Source organism: Eptesicus fuscus, chromosome 20, assembly GCF_027574615.1.
Source record: "Eptesicus fuscus isolate TK198812 chromosome 20, DD_ASM_mEF_20220401, whole genome shotgun sequence".
Taxonomy (NCBI): Eukaryota; Metazoa; Chordata; class Mammalia; order Chiroptera; family Vespertilionidae; genus Eptesicus; species Eptesicus fuscus.
Genome location: NC_072492.1, coordinates 22530457 through 22548595, shown reverse-complemented (window position 1 = coordinate 22548595; position 18139 = coordinate 22530457). Strand labels below are relative to the sequence as shown.

Here is an 18139-nt window from a genome sequence, read left to right as displayed (position 1 = left end):
TTATTTGGATTTTTTTAGGGCCAAGGGAGAAGTGGGAGAACACCTGCTTTAAATTTTCCTGGCTAATATTATCCAAGCTGTGCATTATGGCAAAGTCACCAACTTATCTGTGTACTGGCATGGACCCAGAATTTGGGGGTTGCGGGGGGCGGGATTCACAGCCCCGACTAGACTTTGGTCTGCTGCTGTGCCGAGGTGTGGCTTGCCACACTCTCCTCATCCCGTGCCCCCATGGAATCATTGAGCTCCGCGGAATTAATACTGGCCTTATTGAACCATTTGTCCCTTGGTGGAATCCTGCCTTGCCCAGGCTTCCTGCCCTGAGATGGCTCTGGTACTGTACTGATATGCATGCCCCTGTTGGAATTTGGTCTCTCCCAGTCCTTTTTGTCCAGGGCTAATCGCAGTCCCTGGAGGGAAGTCAGTGCCACAAAGGGAGGGTAGGTGGATCCAGATTGTTACCTTCAAGATGCTAGAACCTCCCAGTTGGTGTGGCTCAGTGGTTGAGCGTCAGCCTATGAATCGGGAGGTCATGGTTTGATTCCTGGTCAGGGCACATGCCCGGGTTGTGGGCTTGATCCCCAGTGTGGGACGTGCAGGGGGGCAGCTCATCAGTGATTCTCTCTCATCATTGATGTTTCTCTCTCTCTCTCTCTCTCTCTCTCTCTCTCTCTCTCTCCCTCCCTCTCTCTCTCCCTCCCTCCCTCCCTCCCTCCCTCCCTCCCTCTGTCTCTCTGAAATCAATAAAAATATAATTTTTAAAAAATATGCTAGAATCAGGGTCTGAGACTCGAATTACTGAATTTCTCTTCTGAACGGGACCTTTAAGGCCCCCTCCCGTGGGCGGCAAACTTTGCTCCCCAGGCCCCACCCCCATTCAGCTGCCATCTGCGCTCTGCTCCTTGATGTAGGATGTGGGTAAGGTTTCCTTTGAAAAAGGGTTTCACTGCTCAAAAGTTGGAAAGCCTGAGACCTCCTCATTTCAACAAATATTTGTGATGTGAAAACCGAAGCCCAAAGAATTCAGGGGCTGTGTCCAAGTCACACAGTTAGCCAGCCACACCCCCACCCCCTGCTCCTTCCACAATCCCAGGATGACCCCTGGCCCTGGGGTCAGGACTCTGATCCACGGGCAGGGTGAGGGTAAGGTCAGTGAGGGGCTCCCTGGGGGCCCCGCTGATGTCTCTGTCCCTGATGGACCACACTGGGGAGGCCGAGGGAGCAGAAGCTGGGCGGGTTTGTAGGGACTTGTGCTGAGGGAAGAGGCCAGCCCAGGGAGGCTCTCTCTGTCCCTGCGGTAATTAATGAGGAGCAAGCTGAAGAGCGGGCGGCTTGGGCAGCCAGCCCTCGCTGCCCTGCAATGCAGCCTTGTCAGCCAGCCCGGCAGGAGAGCGTGGGAATCCTTTGTCATGCAGATCCTGCTGCCTGTCTGTTTGCCACCCTGAGATTTTTTTCCCCCTGTTCTATATCCTTGACCCTGTGGCTATGCAGTACAGGAGGAAAAAAAAAAAAAGTTATCTGACAATAGATCAATACCTAATTAAAGCCTGAGGGAAGGCATGAAAGAGGAGAGGAGAGATTTATAGCTGCCCTGGGAGGGCAGAAGGACTTGGGAGTTCTCAGTTTATAGTTTGTGTTTTCCTGGGAAATTACATCCCCCTTGAGACCAAGAACCAGTCGTGGGGATCCCTTCTTTGAAGGATCTCAGTGAGCCCGTGAGCCTTGAGAGGGGTGGGGCGGGTACCTGGGCAGAAAGGGATGATGTTACAGGGGCTCTCCACACCTAGGGTGTCAGGTGCTCCCGTTCCCGGGTTCCCGGTTCCCGGCTGGGCTCAGCCACCTCCTAAGTAGTGGGCCCTCCACCCCTATGGAACCTGCAGAATTTGGCCTTCTTCCTGTCCCTCCTCTCTCCACCCTGGCAGCAGCTAATTGGCTCATGAGCCTGCAGGCATTTTCCAGTGGTGATTTCTGCACACTTCCCAGGCCAGCTACCTCTCATCCTCCGAGCCCTGGGCTCTACCTCCCAGTTATTTTTAGTCTCCATGTCCTTCCCTCGAAGCCAAAGCATTGATCACACTTAAATGAGACCAGAACAATACATTTCCCAGCTCTTCTCTCCCAGCTTTCCTCCCAGGACAAAAGTTAAGTCATCCCCCAGACCAAGAGTCCATGCCTGTCTTTCCCCCAGAGGCTGTGACCTCAGCTCTCTCTTCCTGGGGACTTTTCAAGGGCATTTTTTTCCCTCCAAAGATGCCCCATTTGCTATGGAAACTTGTTGGCCTTCTGTGATTTCCCTCAGGTGGAGGGAGGTTGGAGGTGACCTAAGCAGGTTTATAGACGCCATTGAGCAGAGAGAATGATGGTAGAGGGTAGAGGTTAACTTCTGGACCAGTGTGGGGAGTGGCCACTGTCAAGGGTAAGACCTGGACTCAAATGCAGGTTCCGGTTCTTCCCACCAGGTGAGCCATGAGGCTACTAACACCTTCCTCAAAGGGCTGTCTTTGGGCTCAGGGGGAGAATGAATGTGTGTAAAATGCTTGGCCGGTGTTTGACACACGGTGCTCCGTAGATGGTACCTGTTTCTGCAGTAACTACCTCTGCAATTTTTTAAAAATATATTTTCATTGATTTGGGAGAGGGAGAGAGAGCTAGAAACATCAATGAAGAGAGAGAATCATTGATCAGCTGCCTCCTGCACGCCCCCTCCTGGGGATTGGGCCCACAACCCGGGCATGTGCCCTTCAGTCCGCAGGCTGACGCTCTGTCCACTGAGCAAACCAGCTCGGAATGCCCCTGTAATTTTTGTTGTTGCTCCACAACCCTGAGATGGCACATTGGAAGGCAGAGGTTGGATTGAGAGGCAGATGTTCGCTTTCCTTTGTTGAGCCTTTGTTTCCCTGACTGTAAAAGGAACAGTTGGAATCAAATGGTTCTTTCAGCCCTAAATTAATCATTAGGGAGCTGCAAGGCAACATGGGATCGAGGGAGGGAGAGAAGGAGCCTTTTGCTCTGGGGTCTTACCCCCAAGGCTGAGGCATCTGAGGGTCTGAAGTGGGGGTGAGGAGCAACCACCAGCATTCTTGAATTCTCGCTCTCTGCCCCAGGATCCTTGGCGGTGTCTGTGGCTGACATGACTGCGCCCGTCGTGGGCTCCTCTGGAGGGGTGTACGCGCTGGTCTCTGCCCATCTGGCCAACATCGTGATGGTGAGCACCTCGCGCCCCGGCATGCCTTCTGTGGCCTCCCCTTACCTGTCTCCAGGCCCAGGTGTGAATAGGGTGGGGCCGGGTTTGGGATCCTCATCCGGGTCTCAGCCCAGACCCATCAAGTGCCAGGCAGACCTGGCTGGTAGCAAAGTTCCCAGACACTCCTCACCCTCTGCAGGCCTGTTGCAATCGGGGCCCCTCAGTATACGATTCCTATCTACTCCAGTTACGGCTTTGCCTAGGAATCGGCCGTCTCCCTATTCCGCCTCTTTCCCACTTGGTGACTTTTAAAAAGATTTAAAATTCTTGACCACTAGCACACATCCTAATTGTAATTCATTGTTTGTCATAGATTGCTAAAAATAAAGGGACCTTAGAGGTCATCACATCAAAATTCTCAAATTAAAAAGAAGGCTCTGAGTCCTGGCTGGTGTGCCTAAGTGGTTAGAGGATCAGTCTGGGCACGGGAAGGTTGCAGGTTCAATTCCAAGTCAAGGGCATGTACCTTGGTTGTGGATTCGCTCCCCGCCTCAGGTCGAGGCGCAAGTGGGAGGCAACCAGTCGATGTGCCTCTCTCACATCAATGTTTCCCTCTCTCTTCCCCCGCCCACCCCCCCCCCCCCGCCTGCTTCATCCCTCCCCTTTACTCTCTCTGAAAAGCAATGGAAAAAAATATCCTCACCCTGGCCTCGTGGCTCAGTGGTTGAGCATCGACCTATGAACCTGGAGGTCATGCTTCAATTCCCAGTCAGGGCACATGCCCAGGTTGCAGGCTGAATCCCCAATGTGGGGTGTGCAGGAGGCAGCCAATCAATTATTCTCTCTCATCATTGATTTTCTATCTCTCTCTCTATCTCCCTCTCCCTCTCTGAAGTCAATAAAAATATATTTAAGAAAAAAAATCCTCAGGTGAGGATTAAAACAAAAAAAAGTCAGCTTTGTGGCAGAATCGGGGCTTGAAACCACATCTCCTGAAAACCCAAGTGTGTTCTCCATCTGCCTGTCACAGTGGTAGAACACTGCCATTCCATTTCTCACTCTCTGCTTTGCCTTTTCCTGAATTGTCATATCGTTTAATGGTTAACAGCGTGGGCTATGGAGCCAGGCAGCCTAGATCTGAATCTCAGCCACTCACTTCCTAAAGAGTGAGCTTGGCCATATGACTTCACTGCCTCAGTTTCTACATCTGTGAAATGGGATGATATGGGATAAATGGAATAAAGTGAGCCCTAGCTGGTTTGGCTCAGAGGATAGAGCATCAGCCTTCGGACTGAAGGGTCCCGGGTTCGATTCTGGGCAAGGGCACATGCCTGAGTTTCAGGCTCGATCCCCAGTAGGGGGCATACAGGAGGCAGCCAGTCAGTGATTCCCTCTCATCATTGATGTTTCTAGCTCTCTCCCTCCCCTTCCTCTCTGAAATCAATAAAAATATATTTTAAAAAAAATAAAAGTAAATGGATAAAGTGAAAATAACTGCTCAGTATAAGTGTTAACCTAATTCCCTGGTCCTCACAAAAGACACCAGGGTAGAGATAAGAATCCATGTGATAGTTTCAGCGGAGGTCAAGGCAGACTGCGCCCTTGTTTTGGAAGGAGTCTGAAGTTTGGAGGCTGAAGGAGGCGTCACTGACAGTGCTCGGCCCAGCCTGGCTAATGCCCCTGCTGGCCTGGGAGCCTCCGGGCAGGTCCCAGATCTTACCCATCTGTTTCCCCAGGGCCTGGGGCAGAGCTGGACACGTGGTAGATAATGCTACTAATTTTGCTGAGCGAGGAATGGATGAATGAATGAATGAATGAACGAACGAACGAACGAACGAACGGTGTCCAGAAAAAGCATAGCTTCTCTTTGGGGTCCTCCTGCCCTTGCCCCCCTCCTCCAGCACCATCTCCACCACATGGCAGCTGTGAATACTCAGTTACAATCGTTTTTGGGGTTCCCCAATTCTCCCGTTTCATCTTTGTCATTGCCACTCTCACCTGCCCCACTCCTCAGCACCATCCCTGGACTTTTCACCAAAGTCCCCTTTGCACATTGAGAGAGAGCGGGAAAGGGAGAAAGACAGGAAGGAAGAGAGCGGGGAAGAGAGACACACAGACCGACACTGACTCTACTTGCTACTTGCCTGAATTTTGGGCAACTGCAGGTGAGCACTTGGAGAACTACAGCAGGCTTGGGAAAGCCTGTGTGAGAGTGTGTGTGTGTGTGTGTGTGTGCACGTGTGTTTACTCACGTACACACACACACACACACACACACACACACACACACACGGCTTGGCCTGCTAAGAACCTGGAGCACGGTGCCGCGTCGCGTGCCCCTCTTAAATGGGCCATGCTGTATCAGTGCCACCGCTTTCCCCAGACACAGCTTTTCCTCCGAGTCCCGCCTCCTCCACTCCCCCCTCCTCCTGCCCCAATTCCTTCTGTCGGGGAAGGAAATGCTAACCACCCCCTCCTTTTCCCCCCCAAGATATGTCTGTGTGAAAGGGGATGAACAAGCACCACTAAGCGAACACGGGAGAGAAGAAACAGACAGGAGTTCATAGAGATGCCTGGCCCCTGCCCCTTCCCCACGGCCTGGGAAACAGCCCCGATGCCCCGGGAGTTCCCACGGTGCGGGCAGACCACCCTGAGACCAGAGGGCTAGGGCGCGAGGTTGAGGAGGGAGGCGTGAAAGCAGCTTTGTTCCAGTTCACGCTTCTCTCTGGCAAGGAGCCCGTGCCCGTGGCCGTGATGAGCAGCCGGGGCCCCGAGCCCGATGCCCTTCCAGAAGGACACGGCTCCGCCCGGCCGGCGGGGAGCGTCGCAGTCCCCAGGGCATGGCACGCAGTGGCCTCTCCCTAGAACGCTGTGTGGTGCTTATTTGACAGCGAAAAAAAAAACACGACTCATTTTCTCATTTAAAAAGGTTGGTTTCCTTTCGTCCAGAGGCCACCTGTACCCAAATTAGCTCAGTGCCCAGCATTTCAGAGATGCGTTGGGTCCAACTATATGAAGTTGCCATTTCTGTGGGTCAGAAGCACTTAAACATCGGCAATTTCCTGTGGTTCGACCGAATAAATATACCATTGATTTTAATTCCAAAATGAAGATTGGTCTGTGTGTGCACACACAGTAAAACACCTCGTCAGAACAGAAAGGAGAAAAAGCGTGGACTTGACGGACAGAAAATCTGGATTTGAGTATGAGCATCGCCGTTGTGATAGCAGTGAGTTCCTTAACTTCTTAGGGCCTTCTTTTTCTTACCTGTAATCCCTTCTTCACAAGGTAGAGAAAGACATGAAAAAATGGATGAGAAGATGCTTTCCACTGGCATGTCACCACATAGCTGGAAGGTCCTGTGTGTGTGTGTGTGTGTATGTGTATGTGTGTGTGTATGTGTGTGTGTTTATATATGTGTGTACACATACAATTTAAAAAAAAGCGGGGGAGAGGGAGAGAGAGAGAAACATCGATGTGAAAGAGAAACATGATTGATTGATTCCAGTATACACCCAGACTGGATACCGAACCTGAAACCTGGGCATGTGCCCTGATCAGGAATTGAACCAGTGACCTCCTGGTGCACAGGATGACCCTCAACCAACTGAGCCACACCAATCAAGGCCGTTCTTTTATCTGTATAAATTCTGCCTCTCGCTGCACAAAGGAAAATCAGAAAATGTGTCCCTTTGGCTCTAGATACATAATAGAAAAATGTTTGACACTGGTGTTCTCAGGTCTACCTGTTTAAATGAGAGGTTTCGCCTTAAATCAAAGCCGGTCTTGTTTTACATAAAAACACGTTGAGTTTCAAAAAAGCTTCCAGTTTACACCCACGGATTAAACTCAGAAACTGTTTCAACAAAAGATCTGGATGCCACAATCGAGACACCTCCTTTTAAACACTGGAAGCGTGGAGATGCACATAATTGAATAATTTATTAATTGCCTTTTGCTGAGGGCTCTCGGCCAGATTTCCATTTTTGAATATGCCAGATATTTGCTCACACTTTGCTCCATAGGATAGATGTTTTCCTTAAATGTTGGAGGTCTGAATTTTCACGAATTGAACCATATTGTCAAAGCACGAGGCAAGATGGTTGTCAAAATGTCACCAACGAATTCTGTGTCGTCGGGTTCACTTTATTAAGTAAAACTCCTATTGTGGGACAAATACTCACTCCCTAATTTATCTGTGTCATGCTTTCCCGTCTCCTGTGTTGGTTTTTTTCTTGAAGTCATTTAACAAGAAACTGTTTCTACCCGGGATATGGAACGGAAGCTCCCTGCCTGGGTGTCAGCCTCTGAGCTCTTAACTGGGTGGGTGAGCAAGGCGCCTTGGGTACTGGTGACTGCCTGGGTGCCCTGGGTGAGTTACCATCTCACCTACAGGGCTCTGGGAGAGAGTGAAATTAAAAGGTTTGTATTCCCCAGGGGCCCGCAGGCTTTTTCAACATTTATCGCAGCAGCAGTGCGGGCTGTGTGTGTGTGAGATGGTTTTTCTTCCCTCCTGTTGTTTAACTGCACTCGTTTTATTAGAGGGAGTAATGGGTCGGGGAAATGAGGCAGCTGGTGGAAGGGGTGGGTTTCTAGTGTAAGCCCTCAGCTGCTGGGAGACTGGTCATGTCTATGACATTTGCTCAGCTGTGGGGGAAACTGAGGCAGCCAGCAGGGACAGACTGAACATGGCGCTGGCCCGGAAGTGTGGGCAGACAGAGCCCTGGACCGGGAATCCTTTCAATCTCGCCATTAACTCACTGTGTGTGACCTTGAACTAGCCCTCCTGGACCCTCAGTTTCTTCTTCGTTAAAGTGCAGGACAGAGGGTGTGACTGGATCAGCATGACAAACCCCAGAGCCTTCGGGGACCAGGCAGGTATTGTACATGAAGCTGGCCTGGGGAGCACTGTACCAAAACCGGGGCTCCCGGGCTCTCCACTCAAGGTCATTGAGGTTCAGAATTTTTAATACCATTGTGCAGGGCAAACTCACCATCTTTGCCTCAGATCTAGATACTAGCATCAGGCAGTGGTGTGTACTATGTGCCAGGCATATCTTTTGTGCTTCATATGTGTCAACTCATGTCACCGCCACAACAACCCAGTGAGGTTGGTAATTGACATGGGCACTATGGTTACTGTTTTTGCAAACTTACAAATGAGGGACGCTAGCAAAAAAGGAGTTCTGAGCCACTCCTCCCCACCCCCCACCCCCGCCCGCATGGTCTTCCCAGACCCAAAAGATGAATGGTGCTTCCTAAGACAGACCCCAGATGATGAGATAGGGCAGGGACCTGAGCGGATCCAGAGAGCAGCTAATACTAGACTTACTTTGCTTGACGTTATCACTCGGGACTCAGTGAAAGAGACACTGTGTTCAGGTAAGATATTCAGAGGGTTTTATGAGGAAAAGAGATGCTAGAAGTGTTCTGTATCACTTTTGTTTTATTTTGTGGTTTTTTAAAACATTTTTATTGACTTCAGAGAGGAAGTGATAGGGAGAGAGATAGAGAAACATCAATGATGAGAGAGAATCATTGATCAGCTGCCTCTTGCACACCCCCTACTGGGGAATTGAGCCCATAACCAGGTCATGCGCCCTAACTTCCAGGAATCGAACCTTGACCTCCTGGTTCATGGGCCCATGCTCAACCATTGAGCCACACCAGTTGGGCTCACTTTTGTTTTTAATTGTGGTAAATATACATAAATTATAATGTACCATCTTAACCATTTTTAAGTGTGCATTCAGTGGTGCTAAGTACATTCACGTCATTATGCAACCATCACCACCATCCATCCACAAAACTCTCTTTTCATCTTGCAAAACTGATCCTCCATAACCATGAAACACTCGTTCCCCCATTCCTCCCTCCTCCCAGCCCGTGGCAACCATCATTCTATTTCTGTTCCTATGAATTTGACTATTCTAGGTGCCTCATATAAGTGGAATCATACAGTATTTGTCTTTTTGTGACTGGCTTCTTTCATTTAGCATAATCTGCTCATGATCCATTGAAGTTTATAGTATGTATCAGAATTTTCTTCCTTTTTAAGGCTGAATAATCCGCCACTTGTATAGATCTGCCACATTTTGTTTCTCCATTTACCTGTTGATGGACACTTGGCTGTTGTGAATAATGCTGCTATGAACATGGGTGTCACTTTTGAGGGAGAATTAAGACCCCTGGGTGGATGGTTATCACAGAGAGGCGAAGCCTGGCCAGACAGTCGCAGGAAGAACTTTTCAGTGATTAGCTCGCAGGCTGCCCGGGGGTGGTGAGCTTCCTGTCGTAGGCCATTTTGTTGGCAGCTTGGCAGCAGGTGTGACATTTAGGAGAAGATGGTCCATCAGGTGACTCCCAAGGCCCTGCCCGTCCTGGAGAGGAGCTGAGGGCTGCCCACCATCAGCTAACTGAGGTGGTTCCAAACGGGTTGCCAGATCAGTGGAGGGCACCAATTCGTTTTGTCCCCTGTCTCCTGGGGGTGCTTCTCTGTGGGCAGACACCCGGAGGGAACAAGGTTGTCCTGCCATCTGCTTCTTGGCATAGAGCTTGTCGGTGAGCGAAGGTTAGACTTCCCCATCTGAAGAGGGGCTGTGTGCTGCCTTTTGTGAAGCAGGGCTTGCCGGTCAGTGAGGAATAATGGGGGGAAGGCGGGTGATGGGCAAGAAGCCCAATGCCCAGGGATTTCTCCCTCTTTTTGGCAGCTTCCCTGCATCCCGCTTACTCCCCCGAAGCTTCCATAGACACTATTGTATGTGCCAGTGTCAGGGCCTCTGTGAAGTTTAACACGTGTCCCCCAGTGTCAAAGGAGTGCGAGACGTGCCCCTCAGCTGGGCCTGGGCCAGGCAGCAAAGGAGGCAGAGTGGGTGGGGAGGGAACAGAAGCCCCTGGCTGTACCCAGTTGCCTCCTTCCCTAGGTCTGATGTGTTCCCTAAGACCCCAGGCTCCTCTCGGTGTCTGCACATCACGCTTTGGTAAATGGAGTGGAGCTTTGAATGCACCGCAGGAGTGCCCCTCAAAGGAACCCTGTGGCGAAGTCTTTTGTAAAGTGAAAAAATCCTTTTGTAAGGTGGATAATTGTACTCTGTTCGTCGCCTTTAGAGGTTCAGAGTGTTCAGAGATTCTCGGGAAAGAGGGATTTGTTTGAAGGCCATCTGGCCCACCTCTTCCCGATGCCCAATGCTAGAGCATCCCCTTCAAGTGATGGGAAGCCCCGTGTGAACCCCTCAATGATGGGAAACGCACCATCCCCCAAGATGGATCAATCCATCTTTGGGCAGCTCTGCTTATTAGGAATGGAAACTTATCCTGAGCTAAAAAAAAAAAAAATCTTTGTGTGAATCGATCAGACTGTCACTGCCTGCCTTCACTCCATCTAGAAGTCTTCTTGACTGCCTGCCTTCCTGACTCAGAAACTGAGGTTCTAGTCTGCTCCAATCACTAACCTTTGCTTTTCTTCTGCTTCCATAGAGATGCCTCTCATCAAATACCTGATAGCTTGCACTGTAGGCCTACCTTTGGGAGCCCACCCGCTTCACCGCCTCCTGAAATGGGCCACGATGGTTTAACGGAACTACCTCCTCCAGACTGAGACTGGTTTAATGAGATACAGAACAGTCTACCCTGGGGTAGGAAGCGAGCAAAGGGACCACTCGGTCTCTCATTCAGTCCTCAGAACACAGCAGAAGAGTGGTCTGATCTGGAACTAATGGAACTCTCTCCTCTTTTTCAACTTCTGGAATGTGAAACTTCCAGGGAAGTCTCAGAGGAGGGAACTATGGGGGTTCAGAATGAGTCACCCCAAGATGGGCCTCTGAGGTATGCAGATTGCTTTGAGCTAAAGGCAACTTTAGCTGCAGGCTGAAGAGAAACTTATGTTCCTCCCTCAACTACCTAGAAGAACTTGAATTAGGGGCCTTGCCCATAATAAGAGACCATCAGAGATAACCTCTTTTGCTCTATCTATAGGGCAGGACAAACTTCTATTTATCACCTGCAGTGACTCTTTGAAGCCCCCAAGCCACCTGACCTCATCCTGGCTCAAGACATCTTACACACCCATGTTCCTTTTCTATCTTTGAACCTCTCATGCATGTGGGGTCTCTGACTCTCATGTTTGCTGGGTTCCTGTACACATGTATGTATCAAATTTGGTTATTTTCTCTTGCTAAAAAAAAAAAAAATCTCTCCAAAGTTTTCATCCACTGAGCCTTCTGCTTGCAGGTTACACTGACTGTGCCTTTCCTTGTGTTGACTCACTTGACACTTGACAACAGTGAACTCAACCCCTGAGTCTTCTCTTCAGTCAATTCCTCATATGCAGGACTTTGAGTTCTCTAATCATCTTGATGGTTCTGCTTGGACTCTGCTTGGTTTGCTGTCCTGCATCCCTGTGCAACCCTGGACCTGTTTGTTGTAGGCGGCAGGAGCAGCCACCAGTTGTATGACCGGTGGGGTCAGACCAAACCTGGGTTCGGCAACCTCGGTACTGGGTTCTGGCTGGGAAAGAATTCAGAGCCAAGACCCAAACTGTAAGAGAACATGTACTGGGTAAATTACAGAGGTAGAAAAAGTAGTTCCTAGAAGCCATGGGCTTAGGAAATGAGATATGGAGGTTAAGAAAGAGCCCTTGGAGCTTGGGAGTGAGGAAGCTAATGGTTCTGTGCCTGGGGAAGGTACGGAGGGGAAAGGGAAAGGTACCCACATGCTCCTTGGAGGGAGATGTAGGGTTTAAGGGCGAGACGTTAGGGGAGGTTCCAGGGAAATATCTTAATAGAACATTCAGCAGTTTTCCAGGTGTGACCTTTAGGGTTGTGGTCTCCACTGATTGGCCAGCACCAGGACAGGGGGTCATCATTCAGGGCAGCCGGTCCCGACGTCGTTCAGTCAGCCATCGCCGGTTTTGTTGCTTTTCTGGGCCTGGAGTTGAAATACAACTGAGGCCCAGATGTTATCTCTAGGGAGGAAAGGTCAGGGGTTCCAAACCTTCCGACCATGGATATGCCAGGGGAGGGAAAGTCATCCTGGGGGCAAGGTCCCACCCTACAACTGATTGTCCATTGCTAGGCACCTGGGACTTTCCACTCTGGTGACCTTCTGTACCTGGCCCATCATCCGTCATCCGTCCTCGCTCCGCTCATGTCTGCCTAACTGCCTACCACAGACCCAGCAATTAATGCAACTCTCGGGTGGTGTCTGTGTGCCTAGAGGAAACAGGGACTCTCATTTCCCTCGGTCTAGATCCTCTTGCCCTGCTAGTGCGGCTCCAGAGCTTTCCGACAGCAATAAGCTTACCATTGTCTAAAATCTTAAAGCCACGCTGGTGTGATCTGCGACTAAGCCACAACCCCTCACTCAGGACTTAATGGAGATGACTTATTTATTTATTTCTCTTTAAATATATTTTTATTGATTTCAGAGAGGAAGGGAGAAGGAGAGGGGGATAGAAACATCAATGAAGGGAGAGAATCGTTGATTGGCTGCCTCCTGCGTGCCCCCAGTTGGGGATGGAGCTGGAAACCTGGGCATGTGTCCTGACTGGGAATCGAACCGTGACTGCCTGGTTCATAGGTCTGTGCTCAACCACTGAGCCACGCCGACCGAGCAGAGATTACTTTTTTAAGTGTCAGGTTTTCTTAAGCGAGATACTTCTGCAGAGGAGTGGTCCAATCTGGAACTAATGGAATGCTCTCCTCTTTTCCTAGAACTGGTCAGGCATGAAGTGCCAATTCAAGCTGCTGCGGATGGGTGTGGCCTTGATCTGTAGTAAGTACTGACTGGCCCGTTGGGGGGAGGGAGCCCTGCCCTGGGCCCGGGGATATAAAGACAGCACAGTCCCTGCCCTTCAGGGGCTTATGGTCAAGAAAAAGAGGGGAGGGGCTGTCAATAATGTGCAACAAAGCGGAGTGTTATGAGAGAAGTCTGGCCCACTCTGCTATTTCTTAACCTTTCTTAAACTTTTTATTGACATGTGATATGCAAACGGAAAAGTGCACACAGAGTGAGTGTCCAGCTCAATGACCGGCATCCAGGTCAAGGAAAATCGCTTCTTAATAACCTTTTGGGTCATGGAGTCGGTCCTTTGAGATCTCCTGTTGGAAGCTAGAGACCCCATCCCTGGAAAAACGCACATATGGGCGTGTGCATGTGCACTAAAACTAGTCATTTTAGCAGGTTTACAAACTGTAACTAACCCATGAACCCCTAGGAGCAGGCTGTGGGCCCTAGTCAGGAGAGGTCCGTTCTACCTGCAAGGGTCATGTTGACCAAGACAGGCAGGTGGTCACCGTGTAGCCAGGGTGTAAGAGGTCATTGCGGGCGAAAGTGCAGCCTGAACCAAGATACAGGTGGGTGAAGGGTCATGGCCTGCAAGTCAGTGGCAAATTCGACCTATGAGGTTTGAGACTGTGTGATTGTGATAAGAGATAATAGGAGTCAGCTCATGAACGGCTTTAAATGCAAAGAGGAAGATTGGACTTCATCCTCATACACTAGGAAGCCACTGGAAGGTTTTAAACAAGAGTTACTGACAAAGCCAGCCAATCAGTCTGCTTACCTGAATGTGTTCTGCGGAAATTTAGAGAAAGCTGGCAATAGTAAAGCCGTGATACGAGCCTTAAAGACATTGAAGACATTAAGGTCCCTGGAAATGGCTATAAGAAGTTTTAATAAACAATTTTCATAAGATACAAGCTAATTTTAAAGCTTTACTGTAACTATTATTGGTGGCTTGCTGGAATTTCTAAGTGTTATTAGAATGAAAATCCCATATGACGTTTTTAGAGGGGAAAAAAAAAGAGTTACTGACAGATTCGGGTTTAGGAGACCAGTCAGGCTGCAGTGTGGAGAAGGAGTTGAGTGTCAGGGGATGGGACCAGAGGCCAAGAGGCTCATTCTGAGAAAGAAAGAGAGAATAGTCAGAACAGAGGTGAAGGGGGGAGGAAGAAAGCAACAGGAACACACAGTCTCTCATGCAGTCCTCAGACCACCGCTGTGAAGAGGATATTTTTAGGCTTAATTTTCAGGGGTGCGCCCGAGGCTCAGAGTTCCTTGCCCTGGGCCACCCAGCTAGAGGTGGCAGAGCCGAAGTCAGAGCCAGCCTGCGCCTTTTCTAATGCCCACACTTCAGCCAGGCCGGGCAGGAGCTCCGGGAAGGTCTCTGCCTGGGTCAGCCACCTACCTGGTGGGGAGGAGGAAGACTGGGCCAGAAGAATCATGGCGTGGAGGGGTCTGTGTGGGCTCCACTTGATTCATGTCTTTCAGGACTCTCTGGTCTCAGTTTCCAGTTGGAGCATCTCCACTTCCAGAGAGGAACTTCCAGCCCTAAAGCGCAGACTCTGAGCCAGGGCAGTGGGGGAAGTGGAGGGGGCAGGGCAGGGGTGAGCACAGCTTCCCTGTCTGCTCAGACTCAGCTTGTCTGTTTGCAATGAAGGGAAGAAAAGCATGACTCTTACTGTTTAAAAAATAACAGCCCTAGCTGGTTTGGCTCAGTGGATAGAGTGTCAGCCTGCAGACTAAAGGGTCCCAGGTTGGATTCTGGTCAAGGGCACATGCCTGGGTTGTGGGCTTGATCCCATTGTGAGGCATGCAGGAGGCAGCCGATCGATGATTCATGTTTCTATCTCTTTCTCCCTCTCTGAAATCAATAAAAATATATTTAAAAAAAAAACAAAAATAAAAAACAACAACTCTAAGGATCATCAAAACTAAAATGCTATTTTGGAGTGGGGGACCATGTCTTTCAAACCTCCCCTGTGGACCCCAGGGCCTGCTAAGCAAAGGCAGGAAGATGCCCCAGGGCCTGGGGAGGAGTGGGGAGGACACAGTGCCTGTTCCTGGCTGCACCTTTTCCGCCATCTGTCGGCCATCCTTGGAGTTGCAGGCCCATGCCAGAAGGTGAGGCAATCCCCGGGAGGTGCTGGCACCCCTGGAGTGGTTAGGGTGGAGAGAGGCTCGCTGGTGCATTACATGGTAACTGAACAAGGACACAATTCCCCTCACAGGGTTTTCTTTCAGTCTGTCAAATTCGCCTCGGTTTCCTCATCTGTAAAATGGGGTAAGCGTACCTGCCCTAAGTGTCCTTGAATGGTGGGTTAACAAAATGGCAATTTCCCAGCAACTATTATTTCAAGAGAGTACATCCCCATTGGATTGGCCAACCAAAGTTCATGCAAGAAGGATGGATTGGAGAGTGAGTGTGGGGCATTTTAGAATCTGTTAGAAATCCCAGCACTTTGCCCCTAGCCGGTTTGGCTCAGTGGATAGAGTGTCGGCCTGGGGACTGAAGGGTCCCGGGTTCAATTCCGGTCAAGGGCATGTACCTTGGTTGCAGGCACATCCCCAGTAGGGGGTGTGCAGGAGGCAGCTGATCGATGCTTCTCTCTCATGGATGTTTCTAACTCTCTTTCCCTCTCCCTTCCTCTCTGTAAAAAATCAATAAAATATATTTAAAAATAAATAAATAAAAATAAAAATTCCAGCACTTTGCTGGGACCATTTATTTCCATTCCTTCTTTGCCCTTCTCCCCCTTCATCTCTTCCTTCCAAGCACAGAAGCACTGGTTCGGAGGGTTTCCTGAGGGGTTTGAAATGATACATGCACTTTATAAACTGTAAAGTGCTAGCACATGTTGCTTGTTATTAATGTTCCGGCAGTGTAGCCTGGTACACAGAGGCTGAGACTTTATACCGACGAGGAGGCTGAGTCTCTGGGACATGTGACAGCAGGGATCGAGGGCCTGTGGGCTTCTGCATGAGCTGTCCCCTCTGCCTGAAATGCTCTTCGCTCGATAGTCACATCTCAGCTCAAATGCCACCTCTTTTAAAAATCTATTTTTTTTATTTTATTTTATTTAATTTATTTTAGAGAGAGTGGAAGGGAGAGAGAGAGAAACACTGATGTGAGGGAGACACATCGATTGGTTGCCTCCCCCCAATCAGGGCCGGGTGTCTGCAACCGAGGTACATGCCCTTGACCCTTCAGTCCACAGGCCAATGCTCTATCCACTGCGCCAAACCAGCTAGGGCAAAAAAAATATTTTTTTAATTGATTTCAGAGAGGTAGGAAGAGGGAGAGAGAGATAGAAACATCAATGATGAGAGAGAATAAAATGATCTGCTGCCTCCTGCATGCCCCACACAGGACTGAGCCCACAATCCGGGCATGTGCCCTGACCAGAAATCGAACCGTGACTTCCTGGTTCATAGGTCGACGCTCAACCACTGAGCCACGCTGGCCGAGCAAACATCACCTCTTTAGGGAGATCTTGCCTGATTCTCCAAACTAAAGAATCCCCCTCCTTACACCCAGCTTTATTTATTTATTTATTTATTTATTTATTTATTTATTTTTATTGATTTCAGAGAGGAAGGGAGAAGGATAGAGAGATAGAAACATCAATGATGAGAGAGAATCATTGATTGGCTGCCTCCTGCCCACCCCCTACTTGGGGGAGGGGGGTGTCGAGCCCACCACCCAGGCATGTGTCCTTGGCTGGGATGGAACCTGGGACCCTTTAGTCCACTGGCCGACGCTCTATCCACTGAGCCAAACCAGGTAGGGCCCAGCATTGGCTTTGAGTCACTTATATTTGTTTCCCATAGAGTTCCTCTCACTGAACTGACCTCGTGTATGTAATGCTGGTGGATTGCCAGGTCCTATAAGCTCTGGGAGAACAGAGGCTTGTCTGTCTGCTTCACTACCGTGTCCCCAGTGTGCAGAACAAACAGAGCTTGGTCTGTGGCGAGTGGACTAACGGGTGGATGGCAGAGTGGGTGGCTGGGTGGGTGGCTTGCAAGGCCTCTCCCTCAGCCCCTGCCCAGGGGCCTCCCGTGACTTCTCTGTGCTTCCTCCCCCTGCAGTGAGCATGGAGTTCGGGCGGGCCGTGTGGCTCCGGTTCCACCCATCGGCCTATCCCCCGTGCCCTCACCCGAGCTTCGTGGCACACTTGGGTGGCGTGGCCGTGGGCATCACCCTGGGCGTGGTGGTCCTGAGGAACTATGAGCAGAGGCTGCAGGACCAGTCGCTGTGGTGGATTTTTGTGGCCATGTACACCATCTTTGTGCTGTTTGCTGTCTTCTGGAATATCTTTGCCTACACCCTGCTGGACCTAAAGCTGCCCCCGCCCCCCTAACGGCTGGAGGACCGAGGTCGGGAAGGGGAGGGAGAAGCGGCATCAGAAAGGAGCATCTGGATTCTGTTTTCTCATCACCAGCTCAGGGAGGCCGGGAGCAGAGGACGAGAGACGCTGGGCAAACGGTGGAGGCTCTGTTCCGAAAGGCACCTGCTGGAGGAGTTGGATTGGCTACTGTTGTTTCTAGACTCTTCCAAAGACATCGGGCCAGCAAAGGCCTGGCGGGGCTGAGAGTGGCTGTCCCTTTTGAGTGTGCTGAGAGCAGCCTCATCCTCCACCCTGAGAGACCTTAGAGCAGGGGTGGGGAACCTTCTTACTGCCAACGGCCATTTGGGTATTTATAACATCATTCACGGGCCACACAAAATCATCAACTTAAATATCAGCCTGCTGCATTTGGTCAAACATTTGACTCATCGGTAATGCCTTGGCAGGGCCAGACCAAATGTTTTCCCAGGCCTTATATGGCCCCCGGGCCGGACATTCCCCACCCCTGCCATAGACTGTGAGGAAGGCCTGAGGGGGCAGTAGCCAGGCAGGCCCTTGACCAGCCCAGAGATAATGGCGGGCCAGGAAGTGTCCCCTCTGGAGCTCTGGGAGGGGAAGAGGGCCTGGTGCCCGGCATGTGGACTAGGCCGGGGAGCCCAGGTGCCTTCCTGTGCCTGTCGGTGGGCACTGCGGTGTGGCCTCTAACGCCTGGGGGAGCAGAGGAGGGAGATTCTGTAACTCCCTACCCTTGCCATGGGGGTACCCAGCAAGAGGGAATTCATCCCACGTTCCCCCTTGGGGAAGGCCCTGCTTTGGACTTCTCCCTCCC

The 18139-nt window shown here is 50.5% G+C and overlaps 1 protein-coding gene and 1 non-coding gene across 3 annotated transcripts in view; both read left to right on the top strand.

The window, feature by feature from the left end:
* Positions 1–17702, top strand: part of RHBDL3 (rhomboid like 3) — a 48094-nt gene extending 30392 nt beyond the window's left edge. For both annotated transcript variants that reach the window (XM_054709432.1, XM_054709431.1), the window contains 3 exons: positions 3105–3205; positions 12895–12955; positions 17051–17702. In XM_054709432.1, coding sequence (XP_054565407.1) covers positions 3105–3205; positions 12895–12955; positions 17051–17322 — 434 coding nt within the window. In that variant the 3' untranslated portion in view covers positions 17323–17702. The remainder of the gene's footprint in view (positions 1–3104; positions 3206–12894; positions 12956–17050) is intronic.
* Positions 13722–13850, top strand: LOC114233883 (small nucleolar RNA SNORA33). Its single transcript, XR_003620072.2, has one exon. It is a non-coding gene; the product is annotated as a small nucleolar RNA SNORA33 (small nucleolar RNA).
* Positions 17703–18139: the final 437 nt, after the last annotated feature.